This window comes from Eumetopias jubatus, unplaced genomic scaffold (genome assembly GCF_037043125.1).
Source record: "Eumetopias jubatus isolate StellerSeaLion01/CBP00866 unplaced genomic scaffold, mEumJub1_p1.0 scaffold_1, whole genome shotgun sequence".
NCBI lineage: Eukaryota > Metazoa > Chordata > Mammalia > Carnivora > Otariidae > Eumetopias > Eumetopias jubatus.
The window spans coordinates 93037409-93059580 of NW_028274807.1; the positions used below are offsets into that span (position 1 = coordinate 93037409).

The 22172-nt window shown below is 40.0% G+C and overlaps 1 protein-coding gene across 2 annotated transcripts in view; it reads left to right on the plus strand.

Moving 5' to 3' along the window:
* Positions 1-22172, plus strand: part of TNIK (TRAF2 and NCK interacting kinase) — a 382067-nt gene that overhangs the window by 225348 nt on the left and 134547 nt on the right. For both annotated transcript variants that reach the window (XM_028100807.2, XM_028100808.2), the window contains exons 3-4: positions 2626-2682; positions 15646-15771. In XM_028100807.2, the coding sequence (XP_027956608.1) occupies positions 2626-2682; positions 15646-15771 (183 nt within the window). The remainder of the gene's footprint in view (positions 1-2625; positions 2683-15645; positions 15772-22172) is intronic.

Genomic DNA, 22172 nt, shown 5'->3' on the forward strand with positions numbered 1-22172 from the left:
CCAAGAAAACACATTACCAGAGAGAGAAGAAACAAAATAGTACATGTAGAGAACACAAACAGTTTCGTCTCAAGGATCCCAGAATAAAAGCAGATGGGAACCTCTCAAGGTGGTATGGCAGGTGGAGGGTCGCGTCTCAGGCGGCTGTATAAGCAGGTGTTTTCCTTCACCTGGCTGTATGGCACCCTTAGCAGAACTGCAAGTTGAATGGGCTATAGGATACTGACCAGATGCTCTGTATTTGTCTTCAGTTTCCCTCCCCTCCCTTAGTGCTTTAGTAGAGAAGCAGCCATTGTTTAAGGTATCAATTGGAAGGTTAAGGTATGATTGCTGGCCCTTACGTTGATACAGTTGACCCCTGAACAGCACGAGTTTGAACTGCATAGGTCCACTTAGATGCAGATTTTTTACAGTACATAGTGTAAGTGTATTTTCGCTTCCTTATGATCTTCTTAATAACATTTTCTTTTCTCTAGCTTACTTTATTGTAAGAATACAGTATATAAGACCTACAGCATACAAGGCATAGGTTAGTCAACTGTTTTATGTTATTGGTAAGACTTTTGGTCACTAGTAGACTAGTAGTAGTTAAGCTTTTGAGGAGTCAAAAATTACACATGGATTTTTGACGGCACAGGGGTCGGCACCCCTAACCCTTGCATTGTTCAAGAGACAACTGTATTCCCACAGAAAAGCTGCTGATTCCTTTGCTAAGGTCATCGTTATAGCATCCTAGACTCTTACTGGGACCTGGACAACTCAGGAGGCCATTCAGTATTTATCAACAGAGGGCACTGTTGTGACTTCTCCCTGATGTGACAGTAACTCTGCAGGACGTTAGTATTCCTGGACACTGAACTGTGGTAGCACTACTCTTCCCACTCATTGTGAAAATTGCATTTCCAAATGCTCCTTGGGGTGGAAAGGGGTGGCGGTAACAATGATACCTTCCCCCCCTCCCCTCGCTCCTCCTCCCCCAACCACTGAGCCCTTTTCCCCCATATTCTGCAGACAGGGAAACTGGGCCCAGATGGGTTACATCACTTGTCCCGGATGAACCTGCTGGTCATGAGCAGAACCTGCACAAGAGCCAGGCCTCTGGAATTCCAGTCCGGGGTTCTGTACGGTAGCACTCCAGGCCCTTCCCATACTGTCTGAAAGTTGAAATAAGTAGGAGGGGTTGTGCCCGTGACCTTATTGGTTACCCAGTTGATGCCTCCTTCTTTTAGCTCTTTCCTGACCAAGGAGGAAAAGGAGGGAGCAGAATGGGAGGTCGAAAAGTGAAGGAAGTGCTACCAGAATCAGAGTAAATAGGTGTAAAAAGCTGAGAGAGATGAGAAGGAAAGGGATAGACAGCACCTAACCTATCCCCTCTTCCCAAATACAAGCATCCATACCTCCATCACCTGCTGTTTTCATCCATGACCATGCCACTCCGGCTGTGGGGTGAGCACCCACCACTCTGGGCACTGGGAATACAACGATGAGACATAGCCCTGGACTTCATGAAACATATAGCCTGGAAGGAAAGACAGCATTTAACATTAATCGCAAGACAGGGTCATAACTAATCATAGGCCGCATCTGCGGACAGCTCCCAAGTGCCAGGCACCATCACACACTGTATCTACGTTATCACATTTAGTCCTCACTGCCATACCAGGAGTCAGGTACCATGGTCTCCATTTTCAGATGAAGAAACTGAAGCCTAGAGGTTAGGGAAGTTTAGGGGACTGGTCTAAGGTCATGCAGCTGGCATTTGAATCCAGCTGATCTTGGAGGTAGTATAATACTGCCTGGTAGCAGTCATAGTTGAAATGTATTTTAGAAGCCACGTATAAAATGCATTTAGAAGTAATGCATATTGACCATCCTTGCTACCGTCTGAGAGTTGGATGTAGACTTTAAGTTTCTCAAGGAGCAAGTGTAGAGAAAGCTTCTGTTCTGGGGTTGCCCTCTCACCACACCCCAATCTCTTCTGATTCTGTGTGGTTGCCACTCTGTGGTCCAAAGACCAAAGAGGCCTGCTTTGGGCAAGTGGTTGCTTACGCTCAATGCTGCCTCTTTGATCACAAATTTGGACTTAGTACTATCTGTTTTATTTTAGGCTCACTTTTAAGATAAAGATACGTTTACGATCTCAAGTAAGAGCAGAATACTATCCAGTTGAGACTGTTACAATCCAACATATTTTCATAATCCAGGAAACTAAAGTTTCTTCACATACCAAGTATTTCCTGACAAAGGGGATACTTATGTCTCCTCCACGCAGGCTAACCTCCCCTTCCTCCCACACATGCCCTTACTTACCACCTCGGAGAGAAGATAGAACCAAATTATTCAACATTGCCTTTTTTTGGTTAACTAAACAATCGCTATGAAAACAAACCCAAAAACAAAGTGATGCAGATGTTTTACAAAGTAAACACTAAATGGAAATTGATCCTTGAAGCATCTAAGATGTGCATGTATGTGTGTGTGTGTGTGTGTGTGTGTGTGTGTGTGTCCGTTTTCCCCAACTGTATTCTGTAACAGTGATCTAGGTAATTGATCTCTATAGGTGGAACTGGATGTGGACATTGCTTATCACAACTGAAGTCTTTTATTATTTTTTTTTCTTTACAGGGTCGTCATGTTAAAACGGGCCAGCTTGCAGCCATTAAGGTTATGGATGTCACAGGGGTAACGTATCTTTATCTTGCCATCTCAGTAGCTATATATTTGTGATAGAGAAACTAGTGATAAAAAATCATTTTTCAGGAATAGAATCTTCTTAAACATCTAAGGTCTTTCCCCACTGAGCTTAACATAAAGCAGTTAAGAGTATCGAACAGCTGACCGAGAAGACCATGGATAAATCACTCTAATTAAATTAGATACCTACCCACTGCCTTATGTAGTTAGAGTGAATAATGTGTGTTGAAAATTTACATAAACACAACCATGGATATTTGCATATGAAGACAGAACACGGATTTGAAGGTATTAAAAGAATAATACTGAGATTACACAGAAGACATGGGTCTTAGCAGTTTTCCCAAAGGTCAACCTAATACTGGAGTAGATAAAGTTTGGGTAGCTACTGCAGTTTGATTAGGCTATTTCACATGAATATCTTCCCTCCTCCAAAATATTGGCCAAATAATCCCAACGACCAAAAATTCTTATTATTATGGAACAACACTGAAATAAAATTTCTGCCTGGATGATCAAAAGCAATCTGAGGAATAGACTTTATTTTAAATAAAATCTCATGCTTTCAATCCTTTTTGCTAGATCTATTTAAAATATTTTAATGCCTTTTTGAGAGTATAGAGCAAAAATGAGACTTGAAAGGACTCACTGGACATCAAAAGCATGTTAATAATTTTCTGTTGTTCTGGGGATTTTTCTAAGATGTCTACCTGCCGTACATAAAAGCTAAAAGACCAAAGTCTTCCATTCAGCCCGGAAGTGGTTTATTCAATGTAAATAGACATAGAATGAATGAATCACACAAAGATATCAAGAACCAACATACAGATTAAAAAAGGCACACAATATATCTGCTTGTCAGATTTCAGTCCATGTCTTTTCTGGCCCAGTCTGTTACCTTTGATAAGTATATATTATATGGTACCCTGTCTCCCATAATACTAATTTCACTAATGTTCATTTATACCACACATTGTACTGACTTCCTTTCCTTACTTATTATTGATCTGAATTTGTCTTTAAATTATATATATTTTTCACCAGCAAAAAATTATTCCCATATTTATTGGCACTAAAGTACTACTTCCTTTTATTTGTATTTGATAAATAAATACAGTAAATACATTTTGATCTATAAATACAAATAAATACATTATTCAAATTTCAGAGGTTGCGAACCAGTTCAAATATTTGATCCCTATTAGTTTATTAATTCACCTGGCCTTTACTGAATAAGAAACTGCATGTATATTTTATTAATTACATTTAGGTTCTGCCACTTGAAACAGAAAACGCAAAATCACAAAGGCTCAAGCACGAAGGAAGTGTCTTGCTCTCTCATGTTAAGGGAGTCTGGAATCTATAGGCCAGGGATGTATGGCAACAATGTGGTGGAGTGGCTTCCACACTCAAAGCTGAAGGTGGTTGTCAGATTTCCATGGATCACATTCTTCGGTAGCAAGAAAAGGGGAGAGAGTGGGTGGAAGCAGAAGGGTACAGAAAAGAGCTCCTTCCACTAAAATCTTTCCTACTTGTATACAACATTTCTATTTAACTTCTGCTGTCATTGGCTCTACCTAGCTGCAAAGGAAACCGGGAAATACAGTCTTTTATTCTCCCAATAGGTGCAGTTAAAAATCTGCTTTCTGTTAGACGTGGAGGGAGAATGGATATTGGTGTGATCAGTTAGCAGATCTGACACAAAAAAATCAAGATCAGGTACTATCAATCTCTACGCAGAAACCCATTATAAATATGAAAACCTTTTACAAAGTTTTTACCACAAAACAAATCAGAATTTATTTTGCAGTTCTGCCAAAGTCATAATACTCTATTTTCCTTGGATTGTATAAGATCTCCACATAATGTGATACACTTGGCAATTTAACGGTTACTGGGTTTGGACATTCCAAGACATTCATGCTATAAAGTTCTGTTGTGCGGTTCTGTGGAATATAGTGATTTCCACTGACATCACTAATCTCAGTGCTCAAAGTTGTATGTTGATGCATAAAGTAGGACTTGAGAGCACTGAATATTACTGTCATAGTTTCTGATTCTATTTTTGAGACTTTAAGTTGCTTCAAGAATCACTTACTATTGTTGGACCACCTTGCTTTGGAATCAGCGCAGCTATTTATCCCAGCATATGTATTTTCGGTTTAAAGAGTATCAATTAGCCTCTCTAAACTGGGTTCCAAAAGAGAGCGAAGCTCTGCAGAGAGACTCTTTTCTCAATCCTCCAGAGGATGGTACAGAGCCAAGGCTGTTGCCAGTACATAGGAGAGTCAGTCCACTGCATACAGTGGATGCTTTATGGTACTTGGACTTGATTTTCTTAGGGAACCCTTGTTGAAAGGGCTGGGTAGTTTCCCTGATTTACGCACATCACTGACTATTTTGTAATCACTGACCCTTAACAAAGATAAATATGAACATCACATCAGGAGATAGTTTTCTATTTCCCATGTTGTCTGATACAGCATCAAATGACTTTTGTGTCACCCCCTTACACATTACAGTCAGCATAAGATTTCCTTTGTGAAATTTGTGTGGTAGCCTCGGAAAACAATCTATTTCATTTTGCCATGTTGTCTTTTGTGTATTATGAAATGCTGCAAAAGCTTCTTACCAATTATTATAATTGTGCTCATTATAGCTGCTCTGTTAAAAACGGAGATGAATTCTCAAAGGTCGTCTTTGTTAATTGTTTGCAGTGATCTACTGCAGTTACTATAGTTTATTGTAATGAAATTGATAAAACCATAAGCATGAAATCAATTTTTAGATTATTGTTTTTACTCTACACCACTTCCTCTTTTTTTTTCTTAATAGAAACTAGCCACAGAAAGAACTGGATATAATGCTTCTGCTCTTCCGGTTTTAGAGCTGAGACACTTCCAAATTTGCCAATATTTGCTTCAGAATTAGTACTTCAACTCAGACTCAGTCTTTGAAGTTGTTTTAGTTCCTGAAATAATTATGAGAATTTCTTCATTTCGCAGCTTTCTGGGGATTCCTTCCCAGCTGGGTTTGTGTACTCTAGATTTGCCTACAATATCTAAACAAAATTGGGCCCTCTCGGGTAGTGTTTCTCAAAGTGGACTACCAGCTTCTGTGAACTGTCAGCCCTCCGGTGGTATTCATGAGAAACGCAGATTACTAGACCTGCTGTAGAATTTCTGGGCGGAGCCTCTGAACCTGCCTTTTCTACAAGCCCCTCAAGGAACTTCAGATGTGTGAAAGTCGGAGGGGCACTTTTCTGGGGTTTTATATTCCCTGCTTCCTGGCCACCATATGTAGAGAGACTATGGTTCTCTGATAACCCTACAAATAATCTTCATTTTCATTCGGAGAAAAATTCCTGGTGTAAACTAGTCCTTTTACAATGATACCTTGAAGCCCACACAGGACTTAAGGAGATGATAACTTAATATCATAGGGTTTCACCTTTACAGTGATTGGTTCTGATCTTATTACTCAGGACCCTTTGGGTCGTAGTACCAAAGCCACACTCAAACCAAATGAAGCTGAAAATGGAATTTATTAGAAGTCACATGATGTGATTAGGAACTTCATCTCTCTCTGTTGCTGGGCTCTGTTTTCTTCCCCACCAACAGCTCCAGGTTCACTTTCTGATTACTTCATTATTGTTAGTCCCAGCAAAGTGCCAGTCTGAATATCAGTGGCACAGCTTGGGTCATGTCCCCAGTCCTGAACCAACCCTTGTTTTCCTTCCTCCATATCTGGATGGGGTACCCGGCCCTGGAACCTATAGGGACTAAGGGTTGGAAAGGATGATTCCTTAAAGGAAAGCACAAGAGATACTTGAGAATAGGGTGGGAAAGTGGTTGAGTAGGCAAAACCAGGAAAATTACAACACTACGATAGTAAATATTGTTGTAGTGGATGTGCTTAAAACCGATTTGGTCTTTAAGTGCCTCTCCAAGGACCTTTGTTATGTTTTAGCCAAAAGTAATAATAATGGTAACTAACATTGGTGGAGTGATTATTATGAGCCAGAACTCTTTTAACTCCTTTCTATATATTGATTATTTAATCCTTTCAGCAACCTACAAAACAGCTTCCATTAACAGCACCATTACAGAGATGAGAAGACCGGGCATATTAAGTATCCTGCTCGATGTAACATGAACATGGTGGGGTGGCTGTCTCAGCTTGAGCAGTTTAACTCTATCCTTGAAGTCCATCCTCTCTACCACATTGCTGTTGGTCTCCAATTAAGACAGAAGGGCATTTAGTGTTTAATTTAGTGTGAATTTTTCCATTAATTTATTCAATAAGCATTTACTAAACGTTTGCCTCCTAGGAGGATCCATTTTAAACCCTGCTTGACTGAGTTCCCATTTCTTTTTTCTTTTTCTTTTTTTTAAATTTTATTATGTTATGTTAGTCACCATACAATACATCATTAGTTTTTGATGTGGTGATCCACGATCCGTTGTTTGCGTATAACACCCAGTGCTCCATGCAGTACATGCCCTCTCTAATACCCATCACCAGGCTAACCCATCCCCCCTCCCCCCTCCCCCCTGGAACCCTCAGTTTGTTTCTCAGAGTCCACAGTCTCTCATGGTTCGTATCCCCCTCCGATTTCCCCTCCTTCATTTTTCCCTTCCTTCTCCTAATGTCCTCCATGCTGTTCCTTATGTTTCACAGATAAGTGAAACCATATGATAACTGACTTTCTCTGTTTGACTTATTTCACTTGGCATAATCTCCTCCAGTCCCATCCATGTTGATGTAAAAGTTGGGTATTCATCTTTTCTGATGGCTGAGTAATGAGTTCCCATTTCTGTCTTGCTTACTGAATTCCTGTAACTGAAGCTTATGACCAGGCTCCAGCTCTCTTTGAGGAGTAAAGAAGTAGTCTCCCAGGAGCCTCGGGTAGAGGGCTTTGCCCATAGTTAATGGGTTCAGTGAATGTTTGCTGAAATTGGACAAAAAGAAAAAAAAATCTTTTCATCTTGGGTTGTTTGGAAGAGTCAGGGGATACATGCTCCAAGCATATTTGGTTCCTCCCTCCCAAAGAGAGACCATTCGGTGGAGTGACGAGTAGCACAGAACATAACATTATTAATAATAGTAATAACAACAACAACAACCATAGTCAAAATAAAAATGGCTGAGTACTTATCCTATGCCAAGCACTGTTGTACTTTGTTAACCATATGTTAGCTCATTTAATCCTCAAAACAACTCCCATTAGTGGACACTGCTACTATGTTCATTTTACAAATGAGTAACTGAGGGCAGGAAGAACCTGAGTAACTTGCCCAAGCCCCACAGATAGCAAATGGCAGAGTTGGAATTCAAATTCAGCCAGTTAGGGTGTGTCCCCCCACCACAGCCCAGTTACAGGAATGAAAGATGAGGGCATACCACTAGAGCTTGGCCTGCAGTCTCAGGTAGAGCTGAGATCACATCCTCCTTACTGACTGTGACCTTGGGCAGCTTTCTTAACCTTGCTGAGTCTCATTTTTCTTATCTGTTAGGTGGAAATACAAACATCACCAACTTCTGTTGAGGCTAAAATGATATAATATGTAGTGCCCGGCACATAACAGGTCCTCAAAAAATGATTCTGATGATTAGTCCTGGAAAGATACAGTGAGTACCTGAATGGGGCAAGCAGTATGAATGGAAAGAGGATTCTAGAGAGTGCCTTGAACTTCTGTCATTAGTAGATGAGAGTGTGGGGATGGCAGCCTGTGCTAGGAACTACGCTCCATACCTGGGTTAGCTACTCATTAATAGTGTAAATAGTTTGACTCAGCCCTGTCTTCACCAGCAAACATTCACTGAACCCATTAACTATGGGCAAACCCTCTACCAGAGGCTCCTGGGAAACCACTTCTTTACTCCTCAAAGAGAGCTGGAGCCTGGTCATAAGCTTCAGTTACAGAGTTATTAGTCTTCCCCCAAATGATGTTAGGCTCACCCCGAGCATATACAAAATGACTTAGTATAGAGCAGGATCTAGGAGAGAGTATAGAGCAGGATCTAGGAGAGAATGTGTGGCTAGATTCCTCCAGAAGCTGAAGACTGAAGCCATAATCATTCATTCATTTAGGAGTGGACGGGTGTGTTATGTTCTAGAGTGACGGTGGTGAGAAGAGACACGCACACTGTCTTCTGGAATCTTACATTCCAGCATGCATGAAAGACACTTAACAAACAGTTGAACAATGACTGAATCACAGTTCTGGTGAACTTTTAAGGAGTGTGCAGAGAGTATTAAGAGAGGATTTAAGAGGAAACTTATCTATCTGGGCAGCTCGTATGTTTTCCGATAAAGTGACAGCTACATGAGATCCAAGGATGAGTAGATCTCGGTTCTGCATTGGTAGGGCTGGGAGAAGGGCATTCTCAGCTGTAGGAGTCTGACCCTCCGGTGGGTTCAACAATGCCTGGGAATCCCCACTGCAGGCCCTTCTGCTGCAGAGACCCTTCTGAACACACCTCTTTGGGACTCCTCTGGGGCTCTTTGGGTAGGTGTCTTTAAAAGACAGACTGTCTGATAAAGCACATGATGAGAACTTTTAACAAAGATAAACAAATGTTATTTTTGTCTCCATAATACCCTCTACCTTTGGGGAGGTATTTAGTGCTTCAGTTCTGTATGGTATAGAGCATGTAGAACTTGGAAAGCTTCTAGAGTTCTAAAAATGAACAAGCTGAGCTGCCCACTACATGTGCACTTACGTGTCTCCTCCTATCTTGCCTACAGATTATATATACCCCTCTTGGTGGCTTATGTGTGTCTAGGTCTCCACACATGTGCATGCACACTGGGTGTATGGCCTGGATGTGCAAGTACAACATATCAGAGAGGTGGCTTAAGGGCATTATAAGCCACTTCATTTATGGCAGACTTCAGGCAAGTTAGTGACAACACTACGAGGGGTAGAAGTCATTTACTTCTGGGTTACTTGAGCATGGGGTTTTGTTTTGTTTTGTTTTTTGTTTTTAATTCATGGTTTTTCTTGGGAGTCATCATCAGTGGAGGCTTGGGTGTGAGAAAAAGACACATCGGGCTGCATTAGCTGTTTCTCGGAGGAAAAGCATTTCCCAGCAGGAGAGAACAGGTTAGCCTCACGGTCAAGGGCAGCACTGCAGATTGGCACTTGCATCTGGGGATATCCTAGTTTTGACACTTCAGGGCTCCCGTACCCTGGGCATGTTGCTTAACCTCACCTTGTGGCTGATACCCCTTCTCTCATAAAGTTTGTGTGAGAGGTGAGCAGAGTTATTTATAAAGAAAGCATTTGAGAACAATATGTAGAATGCTATGTTCAGTGTGTATTATTATTATTATTAGTGTCTCTTGCGGACATTTTTCCTTTTTCTCTCGGCGGTACCAACAATCCCTGTAGGAGGCAACATGCCACACCCCTTCCGGCTATAGGGCCTTGGCAATCACTCGTTTTCTGCTAGAAAAACAGTTCCCTCCTTAGTCACACCGCATCACGCTTTTCTCTCTTCCCAAATGGGTAACTCCTACAAGGCCTTCAGAATTCAGACTCATTCTGGGTCTGTTTCCTTTGATCTGTAAAAGTATAATTTATAGGTCTATAACCTCACCTTGAGGTAATGTGAGGAGATCCATACATGCTTAATTATCATTTAATTTTTAGTACATTTTCATATTTAATAAACTGTGATAAAAAAACAAACCTCAAATTGTATGCTATATACCAACAAACACTGGAATATGGCAACCTCCTAATTTATACTGCTAGGTTCCTCCATTCGTGTGCAGAATTTCATTCAGTAAGAAGAATTTCCACTGAAATTTCAAAGCCTTCCCTTTAAAAAGAGAAATTTTCAATTACTTATCTTAGGAATGTAGGTTTTCTCTCTCCTTTGGAAACAAAACAAAACTGAAAATTAATGAGATATTGAAGCTGATATGTGACTTTGTATTGCTTTCAAAAACTCTAATTTTGTATTCACTAAAACAGCTTCTTTGTTGTCACTGATTAATTTTGTAACGAGATATGACATAGTTAAACTCATAAAAATAAATGTTACTGATTTTAAAAATCCAGTTTTTGTTGATGCTCTATGTTGCCATCCCGAATAAAATTTCTACTGGAGGAAGGAATTTCACTATTACAAATTATTTTAAAACATTTTAAAATTACATCCTAGGAAATGTCAATAATCCCTTCACATTCTAATGCCTGTGATTCTTTAACAATAAATTATCTTCAACTTTGTGTCATGTTCTGTCAACAGTGAAGTTGAGAAGGATGGGGAAGTTAACATAAACACCTGCCTTACACCAGCAAGTGCTATGGAGGGCGGCAGAGGCGGTTCCAACCAGTATCCACACCCCTAGGGTGAAGTGGCATTTATGAGTCTCTACATCTCACACTTTCTTCTGAGTTCAAACTGACCAGTCCCTTGGATTATTATAGGAGTTACACAATTTTATTCTTGTTCCATGGATTGAGAGCTAAATGTTGGGCAAACTCTTTGTTATAGAGCACACTAATATTAAGTATCTTATTGATTCCACTTTTCAATCCAAGCATATTGTAGATGCTTAAAGTATATTCCCTGTGTCTTAAATATGCAACTTAAAATCTCTCCTTTATCCCCTGATATCATTCATAAACAAATACTATTGTGTGCTCACGAGTTTCTTTAATTGGAGGACCAAAGACAGGTTTCTCTTCATCCCTGGCTTAAAATGCTCCCAGACACTTCCTTCCTGATTAGCAGCTTTAGTTTTATCACCATGGGTAACTGTTCTTCTGTCTAGGAGTTTTCAGTATAGAATTAAGAGCATGGCTTTGGAGTCAGATGAATCTCCCTTTGAGTCTTAGCTCTAACATTTAATATACGAATGAACTTGGGGGGTTACTTAACCTCTCTGAAATTCATTTTCCTCACTTATATGGGATCATTAAATCATCTACTTCACAGAGCTGTTTTGGATATTAAATACACAGTTTCTGGTACATAGTGAACGTTACATAAGGTTGGCCTTGGCTATATTTTCTGACCGCAGTATCATATCATTATATGATATCATCATCAGAGGTAGTCAGTGGCTTAAAAGCATCTCCTGGAAGCATCCATTTCTTTGCATTTGAAAACCACTTTCTCTCACATGGTTTGCCAGGAGGCCAGTCCTGGCTTCTCACACAGAAGGTTCTTCTGTAAGCAATAAGAGAGAGCTAGCCCCAGTGCACAAGTAATTTTCCAGCTTCTGCTACATCACATTTGCTAATGTCCCATTGGCCAAAGCAAGTCACATGGCCGAGCCCAGAGACAAGCAGAGGAAATGGACTCCCATCTCTTCATGAGGGAGGCTGCCAAATATCACGGCCTTTCCACCCCCCCCGCCACGTCTAAGCAATAAATAGATTCCCATGATCTTGAGAAAAACACAGTCTTTATTTTGATAATAAAGCTATGTTTAATAAACACTTGATAATTTCTAAGCCTGAGAGGTGGTTTAAATAGATACTCTTATTTTCATTCACATAACTGATATTTAGAGAGTCCATATGCAATGTTTGAGGGTACATAATGAATCAGCTTGGACTAGATTTTGAAGTCTCATAACTGAAGTAATGGTTCTTCCTAGTGTACTGGACTTGGCTTATTAAAACTAGTCCCTTTTAAAATTTGTGACAATTTGGTACCATTACTTTGTTTGTCATTATGACCCAGAGGTCATTAATTTCCCGGTGGGCTTGATCCTTTTGCTTAATTCTTAAGACAGGAAAATAATCCATTTACAAAACAGAAGACATCCTTCTCTTATAACTTTGTAATCTAACTCTAGCCTCTGTTGTTGTCTTTGTCTTTTCGAAAGCATTATAACTCGTGCTTTTCAATAGCCATGTTGTGAGAGGGTAGACTGCTTGTCGAGTGGTTAAATAAGTCGTTGTAGTTACTAGTCAGTGCGTCCCTTTCAATGCCACTGACTAACTTTCTGCCACCACTGCGCTAGACTAGAAATTGGTATAAATAGTGGCCTAATAAAATGCATGCCCACTTACAAGGTCCTATAAGATCAAGATCAAGGTTCTGTGCTAGAGCTACGTAACCATGACCCACAGTGGTTCCGTAATTGGATGTGGAAACCGTGCAATTTAAACTAAAATTCAAGATACTTTTATTCCTGCTCTTCCACCCTTGTTACTTATTTATTTTTTGGTTGACAATATTAATAATAATGCTTATTTTCTATTACACTTTATAACTTTTACATACTTCATTCAAATATCGCAAAAGACTGGGGCATATAATAAAATACTATTATAAAATCTGTATCTAATTATAAAAGAGAAAACTGAGGTGGTAAAAGGTAGGTTACTTTCCTGAGATCGTGGAGCCCAAAGAGAACATACACCCCACCTGCCCACCCTCATTTTTTTGACTCAGTGCATATGCTTTCTTCATTTTCATATTGCCTCAGTTTACCTTTGCAAAGTGATGGAGAGCACACTGCCTTCATTCTGATCTCCAGTACTATTTATTTTGGGTTTAAATATATATTGAATTATACTGCTACTTAACTGTTTCATAAAGCCTCATTTTCGTAATAGTACAGTAAGCTTTTTAAAGACCCCCCCCCCCCGCCCCGCCATGGATTCTCCCACATCACCCTCCATCCTGTTGAGAACCTAGGAGGCCTGCAGGAATGCTTGTAGAACCAACTTGTCGCTAAAATGACTGAAGGTGAGACTGGCAGGCTGCCGTGGGAGAGGGAGGGGTGTTTTATTGTCTCATGTAGTTGCCTCTTTAATGGAAGCAGCTGTCGATACCAGGCTGCCCACAGAAACCCTCAGGTCTGTTTTCTCCCCTTCTGTTTAGGCTTCCCTGACATACATCTGCTCACATCCCGCATTCATCCACAATTATTTGGCCCCACATGGTAGGTTTAAAATAGGTCAATATGCACCATAGTAAGACATCTGAGGCGTGCTGTGGGGACCCTTCGCCAAGTGGAAGGTCTGTAAAGGTCATTCTCTCCCCAGGCCAACGGTGAAGGCGTAGGTAGTTTCTGATAGCTGCAGGGTAGTTTCTGATAGGGGCAGGTCAGCAGTATGCCATCCCCTCCCCCAGCCTCCATCCCAGCCCCTCCCTCCTGGACTCCTCTCCGCACCTTGAGGGCCACATGCTTCTCCTCAGCACAGCACCTCTCCCCAGTCTTATATTCTATTTTGAAATCACCTAGTCTTCGATTTTGTTAAGCCATGTGACGTGTAACATGTTTCGTTCTCCTAGGTTGGCAAATCTCCATTGTTTTTCACTAAAACTTACTTTTGCGTGGTCAGGAAATGTCAGCGTTTCACCATTCTTCTTATCTCATTCTTACCATTTCTTTTCAAGCCCCGCTAATGCTGCTGTAAGCAGCTCGCCCTTTGCAGGTGTTCATTCTTTCATTCATGTTTCTTCACAGGCACTTTGCCTGGTGCTTGGGCATGTTACAAGGTGCAAAAGCAGGCACCATTCCTGTGTTTAGAGTTATTATGGACTGATGGGGAAGAGAGCGTTTAATCAAATGGTCGGAGGGATAAATGTGGAAAGGTGCTACAAAGGGAGACACACGTGATGATCCACGAGGCTCGAACCAAGTCAGACAGATCAGGGAGCTTTGCTGGGGAAGGGACTCTGGAACAGAGACCTGAAGGCAGAGGAGGGCTTACAATCCATGGAGAAGACAGTCAAGTAAAACAGCAATTATGACACATCTCCATGCCGGGATCAACAAATATGGCAGGCATGTGAAGTGTAGGGGATGGATAAAACATAGTGGCGGGGGAGAGGGGGGAGGTGGGGACTTGACATGGCCTGAGAGAATTAAGGAAGACATCCTGAGGGGGGTCATATGAACTCAATAGGAATAATGAGTAAAAATTATGTGAAGATGAGGAAGGGGAAAGAAGACATCCCGTGGAAGACCACAGAAGGGCACAACATTGTAGCCACTGAAGTGAGGCTGAGCAGTTCAAGGTGTAAGGGGACAGACAGGGACACAGCATGGGCAGCCTTTCAGGGAAAGGTGATATAACAACCTACATGCAGAGATCATTGTTACTACTGCTGCGTCTAAAACAACTCTCCTGGGATGGAATTTTTTTCCACCAATCTCAGAAATAAAATGCTAGTTTACAGTCCAGCTAATATGTACATTATCAAAATAAAATTATGGGAGAACACATGCACACTCCACTGGTAGTGCCAGGGCTTCCAAAAGTGGCCCAAGTTGATGGACTCCAAATCGAAATTCAGAATGAATGAAACCTGAACATCAGGAAACTTAGTCTGTAGGAAAGTTACCTCTTTTCACATCCATGGCACTACCACATTCCCCCTTTCTTTTTATGTTTAGTTTCCTGAAGGTGAGATGAGTACTCCTGTTTTGTGAACTTCCTCAGATCAAGGGAACTACCCTCACTCCCTTTCCCATCTGACTTTCATCATCTTCAGTCAGTGACTTCAATAAAAGTAGGCTTCAAAGAAAATGAACCTAACAAATTTTAAATCTCAGAGCCTGTATTTTTTTTTTCTTTCCCCAATCTTTCCTATACTGGATATGATCAGTTGTAGGTAGTCAGTGGACATAGTTCCCAGAAGCCGGGAGTGAATTTTATCTCAATAGTCTGTCTACCTTGATCTTTTCCAGGTGAAAGGATGAGATCTTCTTTTCTAGCAGGTTGCATGCTATGCCTGTTTGCTGTACAAACAGAAGACCCTCTTAGATTGCCACTTTGTTGTCTTGTAATTTTTTTCTTTGTAGTCAAGAGAGAAAGTCAAGTTACTTAATAATTATGCTTGTTTATCACCACAGAAGAAAGAACTTAAGGAAGAATTTATTACATAGTTGATATAGATGGTGATAAAAAACAGAATCCTACTAAAGACAATGGATTTTCATGACAGAATATTTTTATTCCAATGCAGGATGAAGAGGAAGAAATCAAACAAGAAATTAACATGTTGAAGAAATATTCTCATCACCGAAATATTGCTACATACTATGGTGCTTTTATCAAAAAGAACCCACCAGGCATGGATGACCAACTTTGGGTATGTAGTGCTATCCAAATTTGTTTCTTACATGAAGAACAACCAGGGCCAAAGGGTTCATCTCTCTATCCTCATTTTGGATTAATTAACTCCTTCTTTGAAACTCTTAGCCCCATGATTTCCATAACATTGTGTTTTCAAGGTTCTTTCCCATTTCACTAATACCTCTCCATCTTTTAAGTATCTTGTTTTTTAAGATTTTATTTATTTACTTAGAGACAGAGAAAGAGAGTTCGTGCATGGACAAGTTGGGGGAGGGGCAGAGGGAGAAGGAGAGAGAGAATCTTAGGCAGACTCTACACTGAGCTTGGAGACTGACATGGGGCTCGATCTCTTGACCCTGAGATCATGACCTCAGCCAAAACCAAGGGTCAGACGTCTAACAGACTGAGCCACCTAGGCGCCCCTCCATCTTTTAAGTATCTTTATTTTTTATCCCTTAATGTGAACCACCCTTAGAGCAAGTTGTTAAGGTCTCTGGTTTTTCCACTAGTTACTACGTTTATTGAGTTTTGGGTTTTTTTTTTTTTTAAGATTTTTTATTTATTCATTTGAGACACAGAGATACAGAGAGAGAGAGAGAAAAAAAAGTATGAACAGGGGGAGAAGCAGAGGGAGAGGGAGAAGCAGGCTCCTCGCTGAGCCAGGAGCCTGATGTGGGGCTCGATCCCAGGACCCTGGGATCATGACCTGAGCCGAAGACAGATGCTTAACCGACTGAGCCACCCAGGTGCCCCCGTTTATTGAGTTTTTATTGTATTTTAGGCATCATGCTATTTGCTTTTTGTGTATTATATCATTTATTCCAGCTCTTTGAGGGAGACATTATTATTTCCTCATTTCTTAGATGACAAAACTTGGGCTTACAAAGATGGTAAGTAAATTGCCCTAAGGTATTTGTAGTTGAAATGGCAGAGCAATGATCTAACCAAGCTCTTGGAGTCTTTTTCCTTGCCTATAACTAATGTGTGGATGACTGAAATTTAAATTCCAAGTCTGTGAGTGAAATACCTGACCCAGTCTGATACTGTATAAGTACTCTTAGAGGTTGCTTTCCTATCCAGTTAGCTATGTGCCCCCGTCCTGTATCTTTGACAGTCTGTTCCACTGAAAGTAGATTCAGTATGTCTGATACCAAAACCACTACTCCCCTCCCTTCCCTGCTCAGATTGCTCTTCTTCTCACCTTCCTGATTACTGTCCATGAAACTTTTATTTATTCTTAGGCCCTCAGTCCACTCAGTGGAAGCCTAGTTTTTGCAGTGGACTTCTACTTGATCTATCCATCTCTCTCTTTCTTGAATCTCTGTTCATCCCATATGTTGCTGTTGGATTAATTACTCTAAAAAATACCCTTTTAACCACTTATCATCTTATTCATTTTCTAGAGTTCTTAATATGTGTCTGGCACAGAAAATTTATTTAATTAGACAGAGCTTACTATATGCCAAATTATATACTAAATTATGTGGATCCCATGACTACTATTTCATGGATAATTTATCAAAGAATCTCAGTCTACTGTCTTAATGCAAAAGATATCTGTGGTCCAGTTGACAAGGTAAAATATACACAGTGAACCAGAGTTGGTGACCAAAAAGAATATAATAATGTAAGCTCAGAAAAATAACAAGATTTTCATGTCATTTGATAATTGACTACTACAATCTTTGGTAGTGAAAAGAACTGCTGGTTATTTTTTTCCCTATAAGTCCCATCTATAAATTTAAAATTTAAAAAAGTACTTTTGGGTAAATAAACCCTCTTTTTATGATCACATTGATTTTATATATTTTTATGTGATTTCTGAAAGAGTTATAGTAAGATTTTAATCATGGCCTCTTAAAAGTAGATATAAATTTGAAAATTAAAAATGTAAAAGTAGTAGGAGAAAATAGATGTAACCACATAATACTAAAGAAAGATATGAGGGCGTATATGCAAGAGCATATCCACAAAACAGAATTTTGATGAACTTGCCTGTATACATTTCTTAACATTTCCCATTACAAAAAAACCATAATAAACAAAACAACTGATAAACAACTGATTTAGGAAAAAATATCCATTTGGTATATGATGAGAAAGAATTTAGTAGCCTTTAGAGATGGGGAGTTTTTATAAATCAATAGTAAAATATGAAACTAAGAGAAAGATTGAGTTAAGAACAAGATGATTAAAAAAGTAAGAAATATCAATTACCTGTAAAGATGTTCTTAAAATAGAATCATACCAACAACATAAATGCAAAAGAAAACAAAAATTAAATACCATTCCTTAACTTGTAGATTGGCAAAGATTTTTTTTAAATGATTTACCCAGAATGGACACTCACACCCACTGCTTATGGAAATGAAGGTTGGAGGTTTGTACTCTATCTTTACTCAAGGGCAATTGGAATACATATGGATAAACATGCTCTCTCTCTCTTTGTCTCTCTCTCTCTGTCTCTCTCTCACACACACACACACACATATAAATAAATATTTGTGTAACTACATAAAGATGTATGCAGAAGTTAACCAATAAGGAATTGCTTAAAGTAAATCCATTAAAGGACACTATAGAAGGAAACATCAGCTAGTTAAAATGCTGTAGATTTATATTTACAATGGGTAAACAATTAACTATTATAATGGGGTTTAGATTAGATAAAGCACATTTTCATTTTTGTCAAAAAAAGGAAGAAAAAGAAAAAATGTATCTATCCATCTCTATATATAAATGGTGGGGATGTCTAGAATAATATATACCAATGGAGTTGAAGATATTTGTATCTGGGTAGTCATTTCAGGAATTTAATTTTTGAAACTTTTTTCTTTTTTATGTCTGCTTTTTTTTCTTCTAAACTTTCTCTTAACTTGAATATCAGAGCCACTTCTGTTCCTTCTTTTTTTAATTGCTTTTTATGGGGCTGTCTTTGCTCCTCATGGATAGCTCTCTGAGTACAAAGATTGTGTTGTATGCATCTGTGTCCTCAGTGCTAGGGAGGTGCTGGGCAGATGATGCTGACAAAATAGTTGGTTTGTAAAGGAAAGTGATTATCATTCCCACAAACTTGGTTGCTAATATTGTTGGTACAAAGCAGATTGCTACAGGTACCTGTAGAGCTCATTTTATCTGTGACCTATAGGTTCAACAGAAATGATGAGAGGACGCAAGTTGGAATATCTCTGTGTTCCTAAAGGACTTCTATGTCATCAAGAATCTAGCTTTTTAACAATGACCCCATATTGCCATAAGCTTCAGCAGATAAGAAATGGACAATGATAGCTATTCTAGTGCTATCTGGAGAGAGGTGGTTGGTTTGGTCAGGGGCATGATTTCCAATTAAAAGAAAGCACTAATGTAGCTTTGGAACCACCACCTTCAGGAATCACCTGCGGGAATACAAGCTGAGTTACACCCAACTATTAATATCATTTCTTTTGTGAGATGGGCCAGATCGGGTCGTCGGTTTTCTTGTGAGAGTGAGTTGTTAAAATCTGGGTATTTATTTGGAAATCATTGGCTGAAGAAAAGAGAAGAGTGGTCAAGCAGGGATTGACTGGTTTTTACCCTTTTCCTAATGCTGTGATTTTTTAAGTTGGAAAGAAAATTAGTTGTCTTTTATTTTGCTGGGTTCCCATGAAGTTAATTGACTTTCCCAGGACCTCAAAGCTCATTAATGGATGAATGCAGAGCCAGAATACAGGCATCCTGAATTGTGACAATTTAGCTTGGCCTGAAGTTCTGTGAAAGGCACTGGAAGTTTTTTTTTGGTTTTTTTTGTTGTTGTTGTTTTGTTTTTTTAAATAAGTGAAACCTACAGTCCGTTTTCCAATTGGCACTGGGAGAAAGCAGCATGCCTATTCGCAACTGCATGGTGTGGAACAGGAGGTTTTGTACTCTTGGGAACCAGTTGCTGCCCACCAGTTCTCACCCTGGCCAGTTGCTCCTCCCATGAAGACAGCTGTGGTTGCTGGGACTCGACTATCTGCATGTGTATATGTTCACTTATTCATTCACCATCGATCCATTCATTCATCCAACAAATATATATCAAGCTCTTGCTAGGCACATGGCACTCTCCTGGGCACTTAAGCTATATCAGTGAACAAAACTGAAGAAAGCCCCTACTTACCTGTAGCTTACATTCCTACTACAGACCACAGACAATAACCATAATTAGTAAGAAAACTGCAGAGGATGCTGGAAGCTGATCAGTGCCTCGTAGAGCAGGGCGAGGTTAATAGGGCTGCAACCAGGGGAAGCCCCATTGTAGATAACTCGAGGAAGGGCATTCCAAGCCTGGTGTTTTCCAAGAATAACAATGGGAGCAGTGTGACCAGAAATATGGGGAGACGTGGGACCAGATCGTGCAGAGCCTTACAGACCATGGGAAAAATGTCAGCTTTTACTCTGAGTGAGGTGAAGGGCCACTGGAGGGTTTTGAACATGGAGGGATGGAAACTGATCCACATAGGTAAGGGGTCCCTCTCATTGCTCGGTTGAGATTAGACCAGATGGAGGCCAGAGCAGAAGCAAGGAGGCCAGTTAGGAGACTGTTTTAGCAAGCTAATCCCCTTCCTGAAGTTGGCAAAGGGAGATCTGCAAGTAGTGATCCCTCCCAAACCCAGGCCCCATGGGAGGACCCAGGCCTTCACATTCCATTTTCCCATCTGCAATTAAATATTACAGGCCCCACATTCTGCTTGGAAGACACAGGACCTAGCATTTATCTGTTGGTGCTCCTGCAGAGGACTGTTCTGTCCATGCCCATGTCCCTAATCGTCCGTTAGCTTCTGTGTCACTGGAGATGAGAATACGAAGCCGTGAAATGCTCCTGAGGGCAAGAGCATCTTCTTTTTCTAGTTATGCTCTTTCTATTTGACAACAAACTAAGGGGGAACTTGGAAAAGTAAAGGCAGAATTAAAACATAATAATTAGGAAATTAATACTAGATTACAATATTGGTGGGAACTTGATTGTAGAATATGATAGTGTGTAGTTATTCCAAGGCCTCTGACTCACTGAATTTGAGCCATTCCCTGTTAATAATAACAATAGCAGGTGATATTTATTGCTTGCTTATCACATGCCAAGTATTGTGGGTTTTTTTTTTTTTTTGCCTTATATTATTTCATTAGATCTTTACAACCACTATACAAATTAGATATTATCATTATTCCCACTTTACAGATAAGGAAATTTGGCTCAGAGAAGTTAAGAAATCTGCCCAGGGTCTCCCAGCTGGTGGGGGATAAAGCCAGTGTATTAGCTAACCCCAGGCTGACCGATGCAAGAATCGAGCTCCTGAGTTCTACACTCTTCTTTTTTTAAGTTGTGAGAAATAGTTCTAATACCAAAATTTGGTATTCCAAATAGGATTGAGGCTTTGGGTTTCAATTATTTTGACTTCACCTTTAACCTTCTTCATTCCTCAGTTCCCCAGTTTTCAAAGAGGGTAGCAGGACCAGTTAGTTACTAATAAGACTGATGCAAAGTCTAGGAAATATGCTTTGAAGAGTACATTAAACCTTCCAGGAATGTTTTAGCAAACAATTGCAAAGGTCACAGATAGTTGGCTCTTTGGACTAATAGCATCCTGTTAAGATTACATGCATATAAAAATGTTACTGTGAATTATATACAGACATAACCTGTAGCCACCCAAAGCAGCACTTGCTAACATTCATTCCCAGTATTCAGACTACGTGAAATATTCCCCAGTTATTTCTTTTGTTATGACTGGAGGTTTTGCACATAGCCTACCAGCCAATACGTGTGCTGTTTTAGGTGTCTGATTGAATTATAATCTGTGCGAATTCTATCGTCTTGTTGTAGAGATAAACTTGTTTAGTACCATCTCTTTGCGGAAATACAACTACTTCTGATAATGGCTAAGTAATTCTACTTTATCAACTGCTGAGGGCCAGAACCGGAAATCAAAAAAGGGAGCTCTTTCAATAAAGATTCTGATCTCTTGGAAACAAGTAAGCTCTGTCACACGACATTGCCATCTCATTCCACCTCGCCTCGGTGGGGAGCAACTCTCCGTTCTGCTGCATACCATTCAGGCACTGGGAGTGAGGGACAAGAAGCATCCATTAGGCACACCAATTTCTCTGACATTAGAAAGCGAAATCACACACATTTTGCTGTCTCTTCTGATACCACCACAATCACAGGACTAGAATATCTTACAAAAAGAATAAATTTCTGACTAGCTTTGGAAATGCAGGGTGGTCATAAGACAGCAGATTACTGTACTGCAAGGTCTTGATAAGCCATTCTTTAGATTGCAACAGTGTAGCCTTGCAGAGGTAAGAGTTAACAAATTATGGGGTATGCATTTTGGGGACAAACATTGTAGCAATGGGCTGAAACCTGACCTGAAATCCAGAGACCTGGGTTCTAGT